Source organism: Drosophila eugracilis, unplaced genomic scaffold, assembly GCF_018153835.1.
Source record: "Drosophila eugracilis isolate 14026-0451.02 unplaced genomic scaffold, ASM1815383v1 contig_75, whole genome shotgun sequence".
Lineage (NCBI taxonomy): Eukaryota > Metazoa > Arthropoda > Insecta > Diptera > Drosophilidae > Drosophila > Drosophila eugracilis.
The window spans coordinates 2,573,236-2,595,758 of NW_024573645.1; the positions used below are offsets into that span (position 1 = coordinate 2,573,236).

A 22,523-nucleotide genomic window follows, 5' to 3' on the forward strand; every position below is an offset into this window, starting at 1 on the left:
AATACATATCATATATCATATAGCAACAAGAAAGTCGGAAATATCATTTACAATTCAATTCTGATTTACTGAAAAAATATGTCTATGTGTACAATATTTGGTTGAATAATTAACATTTGCGTATGTGCGCCGTTTCTTGTACTGCTCCGGGAACTTGCGAGCCATCCCATTCCTAGTGGTGCGGCAGGTTCTTGTTCGTCTCAAAGAAAAAGTTTCCCTGCATGTTGAGCTCCTTGCAGAGCGTGGAGAATCTCCGGATGGCGTTGTAGGTGCCCAGCTGGCTATCGCTTCCATCTTTCACAGAGAAACACAAAGCATAACAGAAGATATGTATATACAGCAGAGCAAAAGCCCGATTGCATGCATTGGGTGAGATTAGTAATCCTGATGATCCGCTCCAGGCAACGGATGGTTAGTGGGGACGCGCCTTTTGGATGGTGGCCTTACCTGGGCCCGCAAAACCGGCACCCGTTGCATTCAAATCCAAGTTCATGTAGAGTGCCATATTCCCTGTCGATCCGTGACGAGAGCGATTGTTCAGGAAATCCCGGATATGCTGAACAATAAGATCGATGGCCACTGAAAGGAAAAAATATTCTAATTAGTTAAAAATTAGATTAATAATATTAAATCGTAATGCTGCACCTTTGTTAGCATTGCAACTCAACGTGGAAAATCCACTTACCTTGCTGCTCCACCGGAGCTTTCCAGTTCCGAGCTGTCTAGTCTAAGCCAAGGACTTACTCTAGCTCTAGTTAGTAGGGTCTATTACCTATACGCATCTAAGCTGGGCGGCATTTTCTGTTAATTGTTACTCTATTGTGTCTTGTGGCTCGAGAAAGTGTGCTTTACAATCTGCTGGTTTTTGTCTACTTACTAAGTGAAAACCCATTTAAACTTTACTCCTTGCTTGGCAATGGTCTGTCTTGCTTTTGTATATTTGAGACTGCATTAAAGTGTTTATAGAAAACACGGTTTGATAAAATTAAAGTCGCAGTTTACGACTTTTCAGATGCCCGGTACTTAGGAAAAATGGATTAAAATATCCTTACAAGAAACTTATTTGATTTAAAAGATCATTACTTTAGAGGATTCTTATTGCTTTCAAATAGATTGCTTATTCGGATATAATATATTTATACTACAAGTAGTTCTAAAAGATTATGAAGGGATAGGATTTTTGGAAACTGACAACTCTAAATTGTATGAACTTTTTAGTGACTTGTTTATTAAATAGAATATATGTTACAAAATAAATTTGTAACCTTGCAAAGATGAGCGTCAGAAATGATTTTAATTATTAGTTAGCACTAAAATATATTAAAACACTATGTGGAAAAACAACCTTTAAAGGTCCTACTTACAATACAATTAGAAAAAAACGACCAAGTCAAACGTTTTTACAAAATACTCTTAAGTACATATAGATAAGCAGCTTAAAAATGGTATCATAATAGCATCCATGAAATATAAATTGGCAAAAATGGTTAGCAAAGTATCGGGCATTGAAACATAGATACAATAGTTAGATGTGTAAAATGTGTAATTTTTGTGAGTAGAGTGCTTAAAATCTCGAAAGGAAGCCAGTTCGGGCCTAGGCACCAGGTTAGACCAAGAGATAACTTTTAACTGTAATATTTTTCTATAACTTAAGGCCATAGTTAGACTGGGATCGTAATCGCAGGTTGGGTTATCTTGATGAACAGAAACGAGCTTACATACACACTACCATGTATTATTGAACATATGCAAGAGTAAATATTAAAGATACTTTTCTATCTTAGGACTACGTTAATCGGTGATGAGAAGACCAAATGAGAAGCGATGCCGGCGCTCGGGTTTCTTTAACTTTCTTTAGCTTTTGGACTTTAGTTTTTTGGCAATTAGTACAAGCTCAAGACGCGGCGTTAGGACGAGGAAGTGGCCGCCCCAGAAGCGAGTTTATTTTTGCGTTTAGTGATCTCGCTTCATGCTAGACGCCGCCACCCTGACTGTGTTGCTGTGCTGTGCGCTGTTGGTGGTGGCGAGAATCTCCCCGATATGGTGTACAATAAGATCAATGGCAACTGCAAGAAATACAATAAAACAACGGGAACAAAACAAAAACAACCAAAAATCATAACGCAAAAGATACAATTAACATAGATGAAGGAAAAAAAAAGAGTAAGGTAATGTTGATATAGGCTTATAGTACTTATATGTATGTAAACATCAAGCAGTCTATGTGGTAAGGATATGTTGTCGTCAGAAGGGTTAATAGAACCAGAAATAAAATTAACCATTGCTAAAACTATGGTTATTGGACAACCAACTCAACGAAACACTACAAACGCTTAGAGTGTAAGAGTGTGGGCATAGAAAGTAAACTTATGTGGCATGTGTCTGGGCTCTGCTGCCTCACCTGTATTGTCGGCGCCTCGTGGTATGATAACGTCAGCAAACTTTTTAGTCTGAAAAGGGCAGGGTTTTTGTATTTTATTTTTTAGCGGATATAAAGGCGGAACTTACAGGCGAGCAGAATTCCTCAAAAGCGGGCTTTACAAAGGTCATATACTGGGTGAGCACTGCGTCCAGATCCCGACCACGCTCGTTAATATCACGTGGCACTAATAGAAAAAGTACTATATAGTTTACTTGGAATTATTTGAAGCCATGACTCACCTCTCCTCGCCAATCTGGTATCGGAGTCTGTGTCCACGAAAAGCTTCATATGGAACAGGTCACGTATCTTTGGGAAATAAAATACCAGGATTCCTTCGAATAAGACGACATCAGCTGGGTAGATAACCAGAACGTTTTCAAAGTCGCTAGGGAATTATAAAGTGATTAGGTTTGCAGTCTCAACGAACATTAACTTATAGGCATATAAACCCAATATGCTGATAACTGCTTCAAGATATAAATAAACTAAGCACAGTGTACTACAATTGCAATGGATAAACTAAACTGTCCTTAAACTCACAGCGAGTTGGTGCGATAATCGTAGCTGGGTATTTCTACTTTGTGACCTTTCAGGATATTCTGTAGCGTACTAAACATAAGTTCCTCATTGAAGGCATCCGGATGGTCAAAGTTGAAAAGACCCTTCTGAGCCTTAGCCTTCTCGGCGGGTGTCAGTTCCCGATAGAAGCTGTCCTGGCTGATTGACACCACCTGGCGCTGCGTGTGATCCATTTCCGCTTGGCCCAGTTGTTCCATGATTTTTTTGCAGACGGTAGACTTGCCGCTCGCGGTACCGCCGGCCACGCCAATTAGGAACGGAGACTTGACTTCATCGTTGGCTGTTGCACCGTCGCCATTTGGAAGACGCAACGAGTCTGCTTTCCTCAAATCTTGCATTTTATTTCTTCAATTTTCAATAGTAAAATAAAATGCTTCCTTTTCACCCACAACCCAACAGCTGATTACGTTAAACGCGTCACGTCACGTTAGGCCGTAAGAATGTTGTACATTAATAACGTTGCCAGATGGTCAAGCAGCAGCTAACAACAGCTGATTAGGCGATAGTCGATACTATCAATATTCCGGAAGTCCAGTGTTGCCACACAGTAAGGGACGGAACAATAGTCGTTACTTCAATTTAAAACTTCCCTATTTAAATGTGTTAAGAAATATATTTAACGTTAAAACTATTAAGCGGGCAAATTAATTACAATTAGTCAACGCAAAATCTACGCCATCGTGCTGACGGCTGACGCCGGCCCGTTGAGATTTGAAAACAATTTACTAAAGCATTGGAATTGGAAATATTTGCACAGCTTGTCTTCTTGTTTGAATGCCTGAGAATTCTTTTCAGAACTTATATTTGCATAGTAACTGTTTCTCTATTAGCAACCTGCTGACGGTCATATGTCAGTGTCTTTTCAAAGCCCCAACCATGAAGGCTGCTTTAGATCTCAGCGCCTCGAGGTGGTTTTACTGGTTGCTCCTCAGTGTCTTAACAAATTCCGAATTTAAATCCTGTCATGCAGTTCCAATTGTCGGTGGTCGGATAGTGTCAACCGTGGGCAGTACATTACTAAATTCGATAGTTATGATCGCTAACTGAAAGCTCCTAAATTTCATTTAAAGGCAGCACAAGCAAATATCCGTTCATGGTCTCATTGCAAGATGTAATCACGACAAATACCACGAATGGAGTTTCTTATCGACACTTTTGTGGAGGCAGTCTAATAAGCGATCGCTGGATTCTCTCCGCAGCTCACTGTGTTTGGAGGAAGTAAGAGTGTGCTAAAAAGAATTTTACATTTCAAGCCATTGCCTATTTTTAGAAACATTCATAATATTGCTGCCTTTATTGGCCATGAGAATATTGAAAACATTGAGGAACTTGAACCATATGGTCTGGAAAGTGCCGAGTATATTTACTTCCAACCGTGAGTAATCAGTTAAGTCAAGTTTGATACTCCCCTCTTAGAGAAATTCTGAGATTATTTAAGAGGGAATATTTTCTCTTAAATATTTTTAAAGGAATTCAAGCGTAGACTTGATAAGTTTATAATTAAACGGATTGAAATTTCTTATCAATGAATGTTAGAGAACAATTTATGCGCTGGAAAAGAGTAATGCTTCTAAAACTTAATTAGTAGCTCATATCTTGGGACTAACAAAGTTTATACTTTTATCTTTCACTGCAGATCAAACTTTCGGAACGATATAGCTTTGCTTTATATGAAACGTCGCTACTGGAATGATTTCAGTCACGGCCTACAATTCGCCCAACTGCCTCCGCAGGGCATGAAACCAGACCAAAATGGTATATTTCATCTGGACTTTAATTAACCATAAAAATAATTCTAAACTCCCATAGAATCCTGTCGGATAATTGGCTATGGAGCCACTCAGCATGCTGGACCCTGTCAGAAGAAACTATTTGAGGCAGAAGTTCGGGTGATTGATAATCAAAAGTGCAGGGATATCATAGGACATATCTGGGCGCCACAAAATGGAGCAAATACAGTCTGTGCGCTGGGCAACAATCAGGATTCCTGTCAAGGCGATTCGGGGTAAATCTGAGTCCTGGTTCTATAATACTTTACTTAATATTCCGAATTACTAGTGGGCCCCTGATCTGTCCTTATGGAGGAAAGGACTACATATATGGCCTTGTATCTCACGGACTTACTTGCGGCATCCAAGGTATGCCCAGCATTTATACGGTGACCAGACCCTACTATGATTGGGTACAATTTCTAATGCAGTCCTAGATCTCTGGCGATCACGTATAAATAGTATATTTATTATGCGATATCAAACAGAAAAACATTTATCAATATATACTTAAACAATGCAGGAATATTACAGACTAACAACGAACTTAGGCTTAAGTATGGTTACGGTATATAACTAGAATTTACTTTAGACTAACTAAACATAAGCATTTTCACGAAGTGATTCATCAGACAGGACTTTCTTTATGTTGTCATCAAATACTTACAGAATTTTATCAAAAAACAGCCTGATGTATAGTAATCTTAAGAAATCCTCATTTTGAGTGTTATTCTTAAGATATTTAAAACGTCTTTTAAAAGTTAAAAGAGAACTCATTGATATAGAAAAGGTTATCATTTTACCCTGATCAGCCCTAAATAAATGATAATCACATCGTGAAAATGGGACTTAACTTAGATTCGAGGTGGTCTGCTGCCATCACTGTTTCTCGGGCTGTTCTGCCGTAGTGGAGGCTGTGGAGCTATCCACTTTGTCGGACAGCTTCCCCGTTCCCGTTTCCGGAAGTGTGAGTGTCAGGAGGCCAGCTACTAGAACGCAGCAGCCGCAGATGGTTGTTGGAATGTACCAGCCGAGAGCTCCCAGGACATCGACCACATACGGAGCCGAAATGGAGCCCACATGGGCGAAGGTCGAGCAGGTTCCCAGGGCAGAGTTCCGGACCTGAGTGGGATACAGCTCTGCTGTATATAGAGTTACCACCGAATAAGTGGCACTGATGCCAAAGCGACCGAGCATGGCAAAGGCCACAATCCAGGTGGTGCTACTGGCAGGAACCGAGAGAACCAGCAGCAAGGATACGCCAGTCCAGAGGAACAGGAACATGGTGGTTAGACGACGACCCGTGAAACGGAGCATTATCACCGGTACCAGATAGGAGGGTATATCTACAAGACCGGTGGCTATGATATACAGATATCTCGAAACCGAAAGATTGGCGGCGTTCAGAGCTGCAAGATTAATAAATATAAAGTAAAAGATATAAAAGTCTTCATAGACAACTTACCCGTAACATAGTAACTGAGTGAAGTAACGCAGAACATGTAATAAGAAGCGAATATCATTTTGCGAACGCTGGAACTGCCATATAACTCGATGATGGACTTCAAAGGACCATTCTTGAGCTTCTCAACCAAAGAGGATCCCACTTCCGGCTCCAGCTGCAATGGTAAAATATTCCATTAGCTTTCAGCTTGGCAACCAGATGCACTGATGGAAACATATATGTTTCGGGGACTTTGCACTCACCGACTTCTTATCGGTGACAACTTGAGGGGAGGCTGCAACTGCGGGTTGGATTTGGTAATGGCTGGGCTGTCTGAAGAGAATCTTATAGACGCGATCGTATCTTTGAGTCGTGATCAGCCAGCGAGGTGACTCATTCATCAGGCTAAGAGGGAAGTCATTAGCCTTTGAGGGTTGATTATTAAAAAGGAACTTACTAGCAATTAAGTATGAGCAGCAGTGAGGGAATAGTTAGGGCCAATTGGAGATGCCTCCAGGGTTGAATGATGTAGCCAACCACTGCCAGGATGATCATTCCCACCGGATATGAAGCTGCGAAGGTTATTGACATCCAGGAGCGATGCTTCAAGCAGATGTTCTCCACGACTAAGAGATGTCACAAAAGTATTTAATATAATAATAAAAGTATGATAAATTTAAGGACTTACTCATTGTAAAAGCAGGATAGAACAAGCCAGATGAAGCTGCTCCCAAAGCAAAACGACCTGCCAGGAAGACACTATACCAGGGAGAAAATGTGCAGAGGAAGCTACCCACAATGAAGAAGGCAGCACCTAAGGTAAACGAAGTCTTGCGACCAAATCTGCAAGGATTTGATTTCAATTAGTAGTTGTTGGGATGCCATAAAGAAGAACCATTAACAAACTCACTTGTCTGCTAAGATGCCAAAGGAAAATGATCCACAGAACTTGCCCAGCGAAATGGAAACCTGGGCGGATGTCCTCTGTATGCTTCGGTCACAGGTGAGATCCCAGTCCGAGACGAAGGTGCTCTCCGGATTGGCGAACTCATGTTGACCCTTCACTCTGCAGGACACTTCAGCCGGCTGGGAAATCTGTGACAGGTGGTTGGTATAATTAAGGGCCGCCTCGTAGGACATCTTTGCCAAATGCTCATAGTTCCAGTCCCAAACAGTGCATCCGCCGGACTCCAATCCCTTACCAGCAATCTCCCGTTTCTGAGCCAATGTCCAATTGGTGTCCTGCAGATCGGTAATGCCACACCATTGATCTTCGGGCAGGTGACCCAACAAAGTGTAGGAGGACACATGGAATCCATTCAATATGTTGGGAGTAACGCAAAGAAAGAAGATTGCCCTGGGTGGGTGGAAAAGTTGACAGTAACTTATTTGTCAATTAAGTTAAATTTCACTTTACTGCTAATTGGGATTTTGTTTTCGCAGATACTATATCTCTCGTATCCGGACAAAATTGTTTACGGCACGCAACTCCAATCGGTCGCACATTGACACCGCTTGGCTAACTGCTCGTCGGAATGCAAATAATGACACCGACCAAAACACGGGAGTAAAAACAAAGCTGTGAAGGTTGTGGGCGAATCATTCGCTCTGGTTATGTACGCTGATCACATAATCACTTAATGGCAGTTAAAGATTCCCCCCGAAGCATACTTTGTCGTTAATCATTAAACAAGTCGGGCAACCGGAACGCCGAGCGAAATATTTACATATCCGATTTTTTCACGTGACTTCTCCAAACCCAACAAAACAACTTAGAGTTCATCAAAATTCAAGTCATTCTCAATGATTCGGGGGTTAGCATAACACTACATTGTAGGACTTCCTCGAATGACTCAGTTGAATGACATCAAGTGCACATGTCCTCCAGCCGGTCCGAGATCTTATCAGATAGGATTCATTACACGGCCCAATCCCGATCTGGGTAATGGAACCGGTACTCGCCCATCACGATCCCACATCGCCCGATTCCAATTCACAAGTGCCCCTTATCACTTACGATTAAGTCTAATGGAAATGTATTACTACACATATATATGTATATATGAGCTGATATGCCAGATTTCCATGCTATATTTAAATCTCATACCGGGCGATCACTCACATGACCGTTGCCCCAAAGATTCGAATCCAGCTGGATGATTCTTAGATCCCGGCCTAAAATTAACATCAGGAAGCCCCTTTGCAAAAAAAGGTTATACTAATTTGAAAACATCTACGTTATCGAACTGTAGGAACAAGTTAATTGATTTTGGGTTTAATCGTGGTGACTAGTTCGTGGTTAAGCTGCGGTTATAACTCATGCTCACGAGTTCACTTTTATAGCCATCCAATCAAGCGGAAAAAATAATTAAATCTGCGCTTAAGCTTAAGTAATGGTTAGAAAAGTGCACCACCCTGAGTAATGTCAACTTTTTCTAAAAACTCAACCTTTAAAAGTTGACGCACACAGTGCATTCACTCTGAAGTGGGTCAAGTGGAACGTGATTCGAGTCGATCTAAAAAGAGACTTCCTCAACTTCGAGCGAATTATGGCAGAAATATGATGCCCACTTTTCGCACTAACTCATTGATCTATAAAATATTTTTATGCGACCCCATTTATAAATTAAATAAAACGATGAAACAAGAATAGTAATATAGAGCAACTTGATACTTTTCTCTCAGTGCCTTTACTTACCACACAAACGCTCCACCACTGCCCACGAGTTCCAGCTGCTTGGTTAGCAGATCCTTCATGCTTTCTTCGCTGATGAGCTCGCGGCTCTTCTCCGGATTCTCCTTCGTTTGAGTCATGTTGGAAAATGCAATATCACAAGTACTAGCGGTATTTAAAAATTACGAACTACGCCGCTGAAGATGATGTGCGGCAGACGGCTGACCCCACGCAAACGAATCTTCAAGATAGCCGGGAGGTTCGTTTCTGACACTGAACTTGGATTCCTTAGCTGTGCAATCTATTTTTGATCTTGTGCAAAAACAAAAGCTTTGGTTATGGTTTTGATTTGGATTTAGGTTCTTTTGTGGCTTAGAAACCTAATCGAGGATCCGTCAGAGTGCATTCACTCCGAGGGGCGCAGATAAGGAGCAACTGATATATATACACTTTCACTTTCGGTCTCGTCTGCAGGCGGTTGTATTTTTGGGGGGCTTCTGCAGTGGCTGTTTATCTATCGACTGGTTCTATTTTCCCATTTCTCCTCGGGCTCGCTGTTTATGTTTTTTCAATTGGTAATGCAGCACATGGGAGCGCTTTTCTTTTGACGGACGGCGACACGTTTTTAGTATTCGGTTGTTGTTTTCGAACAAAATTTCCCTCAAGTTAAAATAAACATGAAAAAAGAAATATTTTCGAGGGAATATTCTTTATGTTGGTTTTCTTTTTACGTTGCTGCAACGCGTGCAGTTGCGTTTTCCTGCCGGTTTTCGCCGATGTTGCTATCAACTACTTGTCGCTTCGGAAGCGTCTCACAAACTAAGCCCACGGGAGGCCGATCGCAGCGTTTTGTATGCGCCGTTCCATTGCGGGATTTGGAGGGGTAGCGGGAAAGTAGGGGATGGTGAGGCAGCGGTACTAACGTCGTACTCGGTCAGTGCCTCAGTACCGCCGCCCCTGCCATCACTGAGCACATAGCTCGGGATCGTTCGGCTCTTCCCGATCCCAATACTCGGTCCACATTTATGTTGTTTCATTTTTGGATTCGAGTGCAAGCATTAACAAAAAAAATATATTTAAGAACAAAAAAATGAGATTTGAAAATAACAGTCATAGAGCGTCTGAAGAGAGATTCTTAGCGAATGTCAAAAAAGTGCGCACTCTACAAATAACCCAAGGAAAGCTCTGATTTTTTGGGAATGCTCGGACTAATTGAATAATTTCAATATAGAGCAATTACCAAAAGTGTATGTGTTTGCGGCAGCTGCTGTTGTCAAATTTCCAGAATTAGTATAAACGTATTATTAGACTTTAAATTTGGGTATTTATTTAGGCAGGGAAATTACATTATATTTACTGAGGCATTGGAAGTGATGATTATGGATGGTTGCCTCTTCTAAAAATGATTATTTCCCATGATATTTATTTTCTTTTTTAAATAATAAGAGTTAACATTCCAAAATCATTTACGCAGCGTTAAAGAGTACCAACAAAGAACCACTTTTCCCTCATTATAAATGCGTCAAACAACATGAAAACATTTAAATACACTCCCGAACACTTGAACATATGGTCGTACCCTCTCCGAAATCCCTTACATTCCATTACTTTGGAGCTACCCGAACCTCATGAGATATATATGTATGTACATATATATATTATATTTACATTAACAGGCCGTTTAATTCTGTTGTCTCTGAATTTCATTACAATTTTCCCATTTGCTTCGGTGATATTCGAGAGTCCCGAGTATTGTTTACATTTTTTGTTTTCGAATTTTGCTCTATTCGAAATTCCCAAAGAGCAAATCGGTTTTTATCAAAAACAAAAAAGAGCAAACTCTTGAATGAGATTCAGTCGAAGATTGTTGAGATTCCTCTCTCTCTTTTCTTGTGAATGAATGAATCTGCGAAATAGAGTTTGTATTTAAACCAACTTGAACCAGAAACTCTGAATTGGGAGGATGAAATAGAACCAGATTTCTACGCAGCGACCTTAGCAAGTGATTCGATTAAGGTTAACCTGTGTTATCGCTGAACATCGAGAGTCCTCAACTCTGGCCAAGATTAATTGAACTCAATGAATCGGTAGACGTCAATATCTTAACTACTAACCCTGCGCGGCGAAAGATAGAGATTGACATTGAAGGGTAAGGGTGATGATATGGGATGGGATTGCGGCATATATATATTTCCATCTATATATTCCAATTATGATTTTTCTTTGTTATCGCATTCTAATTTTAGCCTTGCCGCAATTGTTGTTTACTTGTTCAGTTTCCCAGGCGCATTCAATTCATCTGTGAAATCCGCTCGAGAGTTAGCCTAACGTACTAACGGTTTACTAGATAATACAGGTATTCTAGCCGTAATTAGAGCTTACTGACCATAGCCCGTTGGGTTGTTGTGATGCACATGGGCGTGCCTCCATTTAAAAGTTCGATTGTCGGTGGTTTGGGTGGGACTCTGGTATTATTTTTGATTTTGGCTTATATTGTTTTTTTAAACGCACGTGCAGTTTCCTACGGATATGTATTATTCGTGAGTGGGGATGGGTGACTTATTGACCTAAGGGTAGTTTCACCCCGCAGTTGTTTTGTTATTTGATCCTATCTTAGGCTTTTCCTTTCAGGCCACATCAGTCAATCCAGCGCTAATTCAATAATGGCTATCTCATTTACATAATCGCCAAGAATTCTTTATAATGTAATCAGCATTGTCATATAAAGATATATGGCAACTTAAGATGTCAGGCCTAGTTTGGAAGTAATACTATATCTGTCTTGCTGCACAAAGAAAAAATACAGTAAACGAAATATCGTAAATACAAATATATATTTTTCATCAAACCCTTTCCAGGTTTTCCTAAAGCAGGTTATTTTTACTAAGGGCAGCAGACATATTTTCCCATACAAAGTTGTAAAAGTTTTATGCGAAAAAATACGACTTAGAAGTCGTATCGGCACTACAATTAAAATATTTATTTGATTTTCGACAGGTTTTGTTTAGCCCGACAAGTCTATTTTTACACCGCCCTAAGCTGGTTCAATAATTAAATGCTTTTCCCTTGGGGGTTAAAGGGCAACCAAATAAATTTTGCCTATATTATAATGTATTCTAAACTACTTAATTGTGCAAATGAATTCCTCTCGATACACACATTCTGAGGAAACCTTTGAGATGATAATTCCTACTAACGAGTATATCAGACAGCACAATTCATCCAGCCAGGCGTTGGTGAAGCTTAAGTGAATGATTGCCGACGAAACGAGACGAGGGAATTGTGAACAAATTCGTAGAAATCTAGGCGTTTGCTAAACTCACAAAATTCAATGGAGCACATTCTAAGGCACTGCCAGTCGACCTGAGTTCACAGATTAAATCGCAGACTGTAGGCGTGGGTGACAAGGTCGACACTTTAATTTCTATAGAGACATAGTTAATCCCTAGGATGCCCTAGCGTAGCCAAAGTTCAGCAGCCAGATGAGTCCGAGAACAAAAAGGCTGTAGAAGGTGACGTTGTAGAGATTGAGACGACTGAGGAGTCCTCGGAGTCTGCCAGTGCGAAAACTTTCCTGTAGATTCTTTGGCCGCTCGTCGAGCATATCCTTCCAGCTAACCACCTGGGGTCGGACCACAAAAAGCGCATTCACAGCCGCCCGAAAACCACTCTGCACAGCTCCACCCATCAGACTGCGATAGTTAGTGCCCACGGCTGAGGAACTTGACCAAATGACCCGATACCAGGGCTTCGTTTGTGGCTTGTGAAGCGCCACATTTAGCTCATCGGTGGAGAACTGCGTATCTAGAGGTTTTCGCATCTCCTCACCAAAATGGTCTGCAAGCAGATCCATCACATCCCCCAGGACTTCGTCTTGATCTTCCGGTGAGTGCAGGATATAACCGCAGAAGGTCGACGGCCGACTCTCATGACCACTGACCAACGGTTGGGAGCTAAGAAAGTTTCCGGAATATCCAAGATTATCCCAAACGGATTTTCCATATCGTAGCTGGAACTGAGTTATCAGGCGGCGTGGTTTTTGGCCAGCTTTGGTAGCCACCGGCGGCTGAAAGGCCCTTGGAATGCGAGGTTCGAACTCCAACTTCTGCACTTTGTTCCAGGGTATCGCCAGAATCACAGCCTGAGCTGTATGTTTATTTCCCTGATCATCTGTGACCTGCGCATAGTTTTTGAAATGTTCCAGCTTCACAGCCCTGCTATTTAGCGAAATCTTGGTAAACTGCATCTGGTCCAATATCTTTTCCAACAGCATTTGTGTGGATATTTCATAGAAATGGCTCGGGTAGATAAAGTAGCTAAGGATAATTAATATTTAATAGAGTTAATTAAGTTAAGTAATGTGAAAATAGTTAGGGGTGAGAAAAAATGATAGGCTATATTGCAGTAATGGGAAGATTTGTTCAAGCTAATCAATCAAAGCCAAATTGAAAGCAATATATAAGCATTGTAGGGAGTAACTATACCTGGGCTAATTGACAACATTGACACAAACGTGATCTATAAAATGTAACTATTCTAGGTAAGGTAATCAATCATTTTTCAAGAGAGAAAATACAAGTGGGCTGACTGCCAGTCGTGCCGTAATTTTTCGATTGTGTTAAAAAATATTTATTTTTTTTTAATTACTAGCTTTAAAAGTATTTTTAAATAGCTTTTACACCTTTGTATGAGATAAATATGACTGTCAGTAGCTTACTTATAAAAGCCAGGAAAAGGAAAGTAAAGGTTAAGTAAGGAAAACCTTACAACAGTTATACTACCCCTTACAAGTCAATGAGCTTTTTGAGGCCTCCACAAGAACTGCAAACAGACATGAAGACATCGTAGTCCACCTCATTGGCAGGAACCCCACAGACCAGTTCCACCAGGTTGAGCATAAAGTTTCGAGACTTATTAAAGAACAAATGGTGACAGATATGTTGCTCCATGTTGGACACTCGTTCCCGAAGGCTTTAAAATAGATCATAAGATTCTGTCAATTCTATAGATTGCTTTACCTTCACTCACTTGAATCGTTTCGAGCGGAACTTGGACATTCGCAGATCCAACATTTCTATGTATCTTCCCAGCTCGAATTTAGCAGGCAATGCCGTGAATCCTCTATCCAAATCCCAACATCTTCGCAGCCTGCTGTTGTCATGCCTTCTCCGCCTTGGTGACATCTGGATTAGGGTAAGAAAGGCCAGCATATCCTGTTGAGCGGCATCTACAAAACGAATGCTATCCTGACCCAACTGCCCACCCAAACATCCGCTCGACTCAATGATCCTAACCTTCAGGGTACTTTCCATGGACAGGATTTTTAGGGCAGATGCCAGACCCGAAAGACCAGCTCCCACGATCAGAACATCTAGGTCCGGAGTTAATGTCCCAAAGGGTAAATCCATTTACCCCGCGTTTTTAGTCCGTCCAGCCGATAAAGAATTTTAATTTTCATAATTTTGTTTTGATTTTTCTAGAAAAATATTGAAAACTCCTGCCTAGATGGTTTGACATGCTTTGTACAGTTTGAAAATATTGGTTTGTAAAGTGGGGCATACTTTTAGGCTACATTTTCAATATATGGAGCCATGCATAGTTTAAAGTGGTGATGGCGTAAAATAGACATAATCGTATTTAATTGATCAAATTCGAAATATGGTCTTATCTGTTTTTTTTAATTAGAAATAGGTTTTTAACCATTATTATAACATAACACAACACCGAACACGCCATTTCTGGCTTTCCAGATAAGTTTAATCAAAATCAAAACGTATCTGCAAATCAGTCTAGGGAAAAGTTGTTAAGATAATTTAACCATAAATATTGAGCTATTTATAAGCTATCCATTTGGTTTAAACATCAAATAATGATAATGGCAGATTCCTTTTTTATATTAAAACCCGGATTTCAGATTTTCTAAGTTCGTTGAACCACAAAATTGAATAAACTGGATCAGTCCATTGAATTTCACATAAATCAGGTTGTCTCCATATGTTTCCAGGCCTGTGATTTTCTTATCAATAAATCCATTGACTGCAATCAGTTTTATTATCACCACTGACTGATATGTAAAAAACTTAATTAGCTGTAATTAGTCGAAAATCTTAATATAAACATATGGTAGAACTAGCTTTTTACGGTGAGCAAGTGCATTAGAAGCTTGCACTCAATAAGATTGTTATTTTGTTTCTTATCAGCCACGACCATTTAGACCTAATTCTCATAATGAGCGAATTATTATCGCCTCGTTGAGACTAAGACCATCCTCAATAAACAAAGTGGTCATAAAGTTCGTTGAACAGACTGAAAGTACAAGTACAAGTCGCAAATGCCATTTATATTTACTTGTTTTTTATTAAATCGCTTGTAAAGGTAAATAAACAAAGTCGAGAAATGGGAATGTATTGAAATATCTCAAAAGAAATGGAAATGCGCTGAATGCTTAAATTCGTTAAAATGACCAGGGCGCTAGCCAATTGAGGTCATTAGTTTAGATTGAGTTAAATGTTTGTGTCTCCGGCAAGACAGACTCGAATCAGCTTGACTTTCCGTTGAGCATCCCGTCAAGCTCTTGAGTGCCACCCTCCTCGGCGGCATCTTGTGGTGCCTGCTTCTTGCCGAAGTTCTCGCCATCCTCGATGGTCTCTGGCATGGGTTTGTTCAGGGTCTCCGGTAGGAGTAGAGACAGCAATCCAGCGATCAGGGACAGAGCTCCACAGATGATCAACGGCAATGGACGCCAGATCTCACCCAGTAACTTGAGATATGGAGCCAGGATTCCACCAACTCGAGCCACCATAGAGGAGGCTCCCAGACCCACATTCCTTACCACTGTCGGGAACTGTTCCGCCGAGAAGATGTAAATGGTTCCGTAGGAAGAGGTAATGGCCAGCTTTCCTATCATGGCACAGGCAATTATCAACCAGTTCATGTCACTCGGCACAAAGATGGTGGCCAGCAGACTGACCCCGGCAATCAACATGGTTCCGCATAGGATAGAACGACGACCCCAACGGTTGAGGGTGAAGAGGAGCAGCGTATAGGCGGGAATCTCCACGGCACCAGAGATTACAAAGTTAACTAGCTGATTTCCACCCAAATTGTTCGTGTTCCAGGAGAGGCCATAGTAAACACCACTGTTTACAAACCAATCGAAGAAAATCAGCAAGGTTTTCCGGCGAAGATTTGGGTAACGAAGGAGATCAAATACGGTAGCCGCTGGCTGAGAGGCCGTCTGCTCGTCCAGCTTCTTCTTTTCGGCCACCTCTTCCACAAGCTGCTCATAGATTTCACTGGGTATTTCAACCCGGTTTTCCTTGGCTGCCTTTTTGATAATCACAAAGGCCTCCTCTTGGCGACCCTTCATCAAAAGCCAACGGGCAGACTCCGGAATGATCCAGTAGTAGCAAATGAATAGGAGCCCAGGCAAAGTCAGAGCAATCTGCAGCCAACGCCAGTCGTGGATGAAGTAGGCAAAGCCAGCTGTGAGCATAAAGCCCACAGAGAAGAACATCTGCATGGCCACTCCGGCAAAAAGGCGATAGGAGGAGCCCACCATCTCCAGGGCAATCACATAGGCCACCAGAAAAACACCAGAGGTGGTGGCACCCACAATCATCCGAGAAATAGTGTAACTGAAGTACTCAGGAGCCACGGCTGCCAAAACGCCAAAGATCAGCTGGAGCACCAACGAAGCGAAAAAGGTGGGCTTACGTCCCAGCTTATCAGACATTTGGCCAAAAATGAAGCTGCCCAGGAGCACGCCCAACATGAAGAGGGAATCACTAGTGGCACTCAGCAGGCTCCGGTTGCAGACCATGTCCCATTCGGTGACGGCACTGTTGAGGTACTTGCTCCGATCGTAAACGTATCGAGAACAGCTCTTAGTCGCATTGGTAGTCCTAGCCAGGCTGCCATTCAGGTACTCCTCCGTGTACTCAACATCGTAGTAGGCACACCTCTCGTCTTGCGGATACGAGAGATTCCACAGGTGTGGTGATAACTCATAGCTACTCCCGTTCTCGTAGGGCAGAGCACATCGAAAGTCGGGTTTGGCAAGGAGAAAAACCCCCGCCAGCTTGTGGAAAGCGCAGACTATGGCTGGCAGGCAGAGAAGGTAGTAAATGCGCTTCTGATACGGTCCGAATTCACCCAGGTGGGTGATGACGTCGTCGTATCCCATATTTAGCGTCGGTGAGCAGGTGTTATACCTGAGATTTAGCGTTGTCAACCGTCGAGTGTCGTACGATAACTGGCAAGAAGTTCAACGGTCGCGGCACGGTGACGTATGCGCAACTTAATAAAGCGACGCGTTGCGTATACGCCCGGAGAACCCGTTCGATTGTGCAACAATCTGGTTGGAAACGGAACCAGGTTGCAGCTGCAGCAACCTCCAGCCAGTGATTCTCTGACCAGCGAATCTCGAACTGATTCGATCTCGGAGCGTGCGATCAACCGCTCGCCAGCTGCCTCAGACTCAGACTGAAAAAACACACATAGCTCCGAGGGTTCTGAGGAACTCAGAACGCTCGCCTATCTGTGTCTGTGTGAGCGGTCCCAGTCTATCAGTACGCCTGTGTGTACGTGTAGAGCAGCTCAACGCTACCGTTGGCCGTTCAACCCTGTGACCAATTTATTGATCAACGATCCGCATAAGAAAACTAAAACAGAATCAATATTTTCCATTTCGAAATAGGGATGAAAACGGGGCACAAGAAACGGGGGGAAGTGCAGCTGCCTCTCACTTATTTGGACATCGTACGATACATTAATTAGAGCCCGCAGGAATATGTCTCCTGACCAAAGAAAGAGTCCATCAAATGTGGCCTGATTCCGAATTCCAATCTGTCTGCCGGCAAATCATTAATTTTTTTATCTCGGGAAAGGGAAAACAGTTGAGAGAAAAAATAAAGTAACATCAAATATTTTTCCTTGAATTAAATAAAATTTGAATAAAATTTGTTTATTAAAAAAAATTCTCTAATATTTTTCCAACTAATTTTAAGTTTTAAAAAATTTAATGAATAAAGGAAATTTGTCTAATATTTGAAAATATAATTTTATTAAATTCTTGTAATTAAAAGATCATTAAAAATAAAACAAATGTCGATCAATAGAAGTAAACATTCCCCAATAATTTGACCGCGTCTGTTTACATTGCTATACATTAGCTTATAGATAATATAGGCTCTTCCAAACACTGCTCTTCCAAACACGTTCAGACTCTCTTTTTTGTTGATTTCTCTTTACCACTGTATGTTTCCGTTTGTTATCTCAAACATTTTCGAACATGTTCAAATATTAATTGAAAAGTGTTGAGAACATATTGTAATGTACTTGGAAAAAGAGAAAAATAGTCGACCCACTTTCCGCACAGCCACGTATGAAATAAGATCAAGGTCAAAGTGCCCGCAGAAATTTTAAGTTATGCAAATGTGATGCAGTCATATTCATAGAATCGGATGATTATTATTCGCATTCCAAGTTATTTTTGCCACTGTACTAGGCACTTAACAATCTCGTGATTAAGAATTAATGACGGATCCACTACTTATACGACAGTCTCGTGTTTTTCGGGGACCGATAAGAACCAACTACGAAAATAAACACAGCGGAAACACGTGTGGAGTGTACACTTTGTGGTCAGGCCAGACACTCGTTCCGGGTTTACGATGGGTCAATAAAGAGGCGGGGAAATTGATTTCGTCTCTGGAAAAATACATTTTATTTCAAAATTATCTCCATGGACTCATGGATGCTGTAGCTACACTAAAGTTAAATAGATTTAGGAATAAATTATGCAGCGACATGGGTGATCTGGCATTTTCCAGGTGATTTCCCACGGGAAAACCATCCCTCTAAGGTTACTGCTCCCAAGGTAAATGCGAACATGGTCATGATCAATTTGTCTTGTTGTCTTCTCATTTTTGGTTGCTTTTGAGATTTTTGAAATTATATAATACTTGGCCTATGCTTTAATGATAAATGCCGTGCCTTTGGCCTGGTCGAATTTCTAGACACCCTGTAACCTCTAGTCTTTTTAACTATGGAAAATATTAAGTGAGTTCTGGCCCTGAGATTTTCTAGTATTTTTGGCCATTTGTCTTGCCTCCATTTGTATCAGCTGATCCTTTGAGTGGCTGCGTCTCCGGAGACTCTCGCAGTTCTTGGCCCGTTTCCAGATAGACATCACCCTTGGTCTTCTTGCCAAAACGCTCACCATCGGCAATGGTCTCTAACATGGGCTGATTGTGCGTCTCTGGCAGCAGTAGGGAGAGCAAACCTGCCGCCAACGACAGGGATCCGCAGATGAGCAGCGGCAGTGGCTTCCAAATGGTGCCCAAATAGTTGAGGTAAGGCGTCATCATCCCACTAATACGGGCCACCATCGAAGCAGCCCCGAGACCCACATTTCTCACCACAGTCGGGAACTGCTCGGCGGAGAATATGTAAACCGTACCGTAGGATGCGGTGATGGCCAGTTTGCCCAGCATGGCGCATGCCACAACAAAGCTGTGCATATGCTCTGGAATGATTACAGTGGCTAGAAGGCTGAGTCCTGCCATGACCAAGCAGCCACACAAGATGGATCTTCTGCCCCAGCGGTTCAGGGTCAACAGAAGGAATATGTAAGCTGGTATCTCCACAGCTCCTGAGATGACGAAATTGAGTAGCACATTACCACCGAGGTTGTTGGTGTTCCAGGAGAGTCCATAGTACACGCCACTGGTCACCAGCCAGTCCAAGAAGATAAGCAGCGTTTTCCTGCGGAGGTTGGGATAGCAGAAGAGATCCCACACGGAGGGAGAAGGTCCCTCATCCTCATCCTTATCCTCGAGTTTTTGCTTGGCTTTCTCCTCTGACGTTTCTCCCTCATCCAGTAGGTCACTTAGAGTCTCATTGGTTACTTCCACTCTGTTGAAACGGGCTGCCTTTTGCATATTGGCGATGGCACAATCTTTCCTTCCCTTTGAGAGTAGCCAGCGGGCAGATTCGGGAATGATCCAGTAGTAACACATAAAGATGAGTCCAGGAAGAGTCAGAGCAATCTGCAGCCAGCGCCAATCGTGGACGAAGTAGGCGAATGCCGCCGTCAACATATATCCCACGGAGAAGAACATCATCACAAAGATGCCGGCGTAGAGCCGCTTATCGGGTCCAACCATTTCCATGGCAACCACATAGGCCACCAAGAAGACTCCTGAAGTTGTGGCCCCTACCATTAGTCGGGCAAACGTGTAAGTGAAGTAATCCGGAGCCACGCCTGCCAAAATTCCGAAAAACACCTGGATGACCAGCGAGGCAAAGAGGATGGGCTTGCGACCGTATTTATCACTCATTTGGCCAAAGACTATGCTGCCCAAGAGCACTCCGAACATGAAAATACAATCGCTGGTGGCGGCCAGAGACTCCTTCCCGCAAACTAGATCCCATTCGGTTACAGCACTGTTGAGATACGTGCTCTGGTCGTATACGTATTGCGAACAGCTTTTGGTTTTATTGCTACTCCGGGGAATGCTGCCGTTTAGGTACTCATCACTGTAATCGACATCGTAGTACTCACACCTGACCCCCTGGGGAAATGAAAGGTTCCATAGTTGGGGTGATAAGTCATAGGTACTGCCATTCTCGAAGGGCAAGGCGCACCGGAAGTCTGGTTTGGCCAGAAGGAACACACTAGCCAGCTTGTGAAAGGCCACTGGAATGGAGGTCAGGCAGATGAGGAAGTAGATGATCTTTTGGTATCGCCCAAAGTCGCCCAGATGGACGATAGCCTCATCATAGCCCATGGTAGAGTTATCTTTCGAATCTGAATCAGAATTTCAGATGACTTTTTCGCGCAGCTGACTTCTTCGAGCGGCGCCGGTATAATGAATCACCAAAAAGGAACCGCTATGCTTTTTGGTACAATCCCGTGATGTCGACGCACTCAGCAGTTCCCGAGAAATATAGAGTGTCGAAATGGACTCTCTGCTCCGTTGACGTGTACTTTGCTCCCCGGCGTTAGAGAGAAAACTTGCGTACAATTCTCCGTTGCGGTAATTATCGGCCAACACGTGTTACCAAAAAAGTATGTTGACCACAGAGAGAGGAAGTGAACCCGGAGCGGAACAAGGGCAAACTGGGTAAAATAAGCCGGCACTCCGCTAACTCGAGGCGTCACCTTAGACCAACGAAACCGAACTGAGTGCCAAAATCGCAATGCAATAGCTCAGTGGCAGACCGACAGGGCCAACAAACGCTTATGGTCTGTGTGTACGAGTATATCCGACCCTCTCTGATACTCGGATATATCCGAGTGTTTATGTTGGCATAAAAGAAGAACGACAAACAAATGCCGGCTGCATGCGCACTCTCTGTGGAATCGGGAGAGAGCGGGTCTCTAATACTCCGATACGGTTCTTGGTCAGAGAGGAGATGAAGGAGTGACTGAGACATTGCCACCCCTAGTCAAGTTGGTAGCAAATTACAACGATCCCCAGCCATTTACTGGAAAATCATCTGCCAATTTCCATTTGCACAGCCGTTCTAAAGTCAGGTAAGTGGAAATTCAAACGCCACATTGTATGGTAGTTCGTCAATCAGGCGATCACTCAAGACCTCTTCGGCTCTCTCCGCTTCCAATTGAGTCGTGCTCCGACAGACACTTAAGCGAATCTCGCAAAAAATAACATGAGTACGGGTTCCGACTTTTTGATACCCACTACTCGATGTTAAAAAAATATGTTTACTGCTTGGAGAGCTCACTGATTATGACAAATAATTCTAAATTTTGTATATTTATATATATTTAATGAAAAATATTTAAATAAAAGATGTTCGATGTATTTTAAAGAATAATTTTTACTATCTCCTTTATTGAGGTTTTTATTTTTACTAATCACGTTTTCTATAACTCCCTTCTGGTCTTACAGAAATTAAACTACATACATTTCTTGCACACCTAAGGAAATACAATATACCCCTAGAATGACTAATAAATTGTCTCTTAATTGAACTCAATTAGTAAGCGTAGCGCTGACCAATTACGAGAGCGTCAAAATCAAAGGCGGCAAAATCGTACGATATTTTGGGTCCTCTTTCAACCTCAGCTCATTCTTCCATCAGATTTACTCATCACCGTCTTCAGATGCGGTATCAACTTGCAAGGCGCAGGGTAAGCTTACATTTAACTCTCATGTGGTGGAAGTAACTTTCAGGGTATGTAACAGAAATTAATAAGCAAACTAACAGTTTTTTGTTTGTAAACTACCCCATTTGGTAGCAATTAAAACTGGACATGCGCTATGTGCAGAACACTTGTGGGGCCCAAGAGTTCTGAGACTCAGGCTAACGAACAATAAAGCGGTTCTTTTTTTGGTGGGTGTGTCTGATCAGAAGGTGGCGGACCGGCCCCTTGCCCCGAGTCACTCTTCTAAAAGTCTACAAAATAGTATGCAAAATCAAAATTTATTATATGAAACTTACGAAGAAAGAAATCTGGATATTCTATCGTCTTTTAAATGGTGTACTGTATTCTGAATATAAAAAAGAAAAAATAATTTATAAAATTTATGTCTTCCTTATATAAAGCCTGCCACATTTTTTCCAATGAGGCGTATATTTCCAACCCAAAGAAGAAGATAGAATCCT

The 22,523-nt window shown here is 42.0% G+C and overlaps 6 protein-coding genes across 8 annotated transcripts; 1 reads left to right on the top strand and 5 right to left on the bottom strand.

Moving 5' to 3' along the window:
• Positions 1 to 46: 46 nt before the first annotated feature.
• LOC108116675 (uridine-cytidine kinase) lies at positions 47 to 3,427 on the bottom strand. 2 transcript variants are annotated; one of them, XM_017228673.1, is made up of 6 exons: positions 2,963 to 3,427; positions 2,662 to 2,807; positions 2,509 to 2,606; positions 2,402 to 2,450; positions 448 to 579; positions 47 to 294 (listed from the first exon to the last, which is right to left on the bottom strand). In XM_017228673.1, the coding sequence occupies exons 1-6, from the start codon at positions 3,337 to 3,339 to the stop codon at positions 173 to 175; spliced, it is 924 nt and encodes a 307-aa protein (XP_017084162.1). In that variant the 5' UTR covers positions 3,340 to 3,427; the 3' UTR covers positions 47 to 172. The 2 variants fall into 2 exon arrangements, with proteins under 2 accessions (XP_017084162.1, XP_017084163.1); XM_017228674.1 differs by lacking the exons at positions 47 to 294; positions 448 to 579 and adding an exon at positions 899 to 2,066 and having other exon boundaries at positions 2,963 to 3,426.
• A 444-nt stretch (positions 3,428 to 3,871) lies between these two features.
• Positions 3,872 to 5,296, top strand: LOC108116677 (elastase-1). Its single transcript, XM_017228677.1, has 6 exons — positions 3,872 to 4,010; positions 4,072 to 4,219; positions 4,272 to 4,376; positions 4,638 to 4,756; positions 4,811 to 5,006; positions 5,060 to 5,296. Exons 1-6 carry the CDS (start codon positions 3,878 to 3,880, stop codon positions 5,205 to 5,207), a joined length of 849 nt encoding a protein of 282 aa, XP_017084166.1. The 5' UTR covers positions 3,872 to 3,877; the 3' UTR covers positions 5,208 to 5,296.
• Positions 5,197 to 9,692, bottom strand: LOC108116674 (solute carrier family 22 member 16). Of its 2 annotated transcripts, XM_017228672.1 has the most exons (8): positions 8,913 to 9,018; positions 7,417 to 7,571; positions 7,125 to 7,309; positions 6,903 to 7,057; positions 6,672 to 6,840; positions 6,478 to 6,619; positions 6,236 to 6,389; positions 5,197 to 6,179 (listed from the first exon to the last, which is right to left on the bottom strand). In XM_017228672.1, exons 2-8 carry the CDS (start codon positions 7,531 to 7,533, stop codon positions 5,650 to 5,652), a joined length of 1,452 nt encoding a protein of 483 aa, XP_017084161.1. In that variant the 5' UTR covers positions 7,534 to 7,571; positions 8,913 to 9,018; the 3' UTR covers positions 5,197 to 5,649. The 2 variants fall into 2 exon arrangements, with proteins under 2 accessions (XP_017084161.1, XP_017084160.1); XM_017228671.1 differs by having other exon boundaries at positions 7,125 to 7,571; positions 8,913 to 9,692.
• A 2,595-nt stretch (positions 9,693 to 12,287) lies between these two features.
• On the bottom strand, positions 12,288 to 14,421 carry LOC108116571. The gene is made up of 3 exons (XM_017228512.2): positions 13,917 to 14,421; positions 13,677 to 13,859; positions 12,288 to 13,204 (listed from the first exon to the last, which is right to left on the bottom strand). The coding sequence occupies exons 1-3, from the start codon at positions 14,294 to 14,296 to the stop codon at positions 12,334 to 12,336; spliced, it is 1,434 nt and encodes a 477-aa protein (XP_017084001.1). The 5' UTR covers positions 14,297 to 14,421; the 3' UTR covers positions 12,288 to 12,333.
• Positions 14,422 to 15,225: 804 nt separating this feature from the next.
• Positions 15,226 to 17,363, bottom strand: LOC108116695 (organic cation transporter protein). Its single transcript, XM_017228709.2, has one exon. The coding sequence runs from the start codon at positions 17,071 to 17,073 to the stop codon at positions 15,427 to 15,429; it is 1,647 nt and encodes a 548-aa protein (XP_017084198.1). The 5' UTR covers positions 17,074 to 17,363; the 3' UTR covers positions 15,226 to 15,426.
• A 1,228-nt stretch (positions 17,364 to 18,591) lies between these two features.
• On the bottom strand, positions 18,592 to 21,063 carry LOC108116717 (organic cation transporter-like protein). Its single transcript, XM_017228738.2, has one exon. It carries the CDS (start codon positions 20,678 to 20,680, stop codon positions 18,974 to 18,976), a length of 1,707 nt encoding a protein of 568 aa, XP_017084227.1. The 5' UTR covers positions 20,681 to 21,063; the 3' UTR covers positions 18,592 to 18,973.
• Positions 21,064 to 22,523: the final 1,460 nt, after the last annotated feature.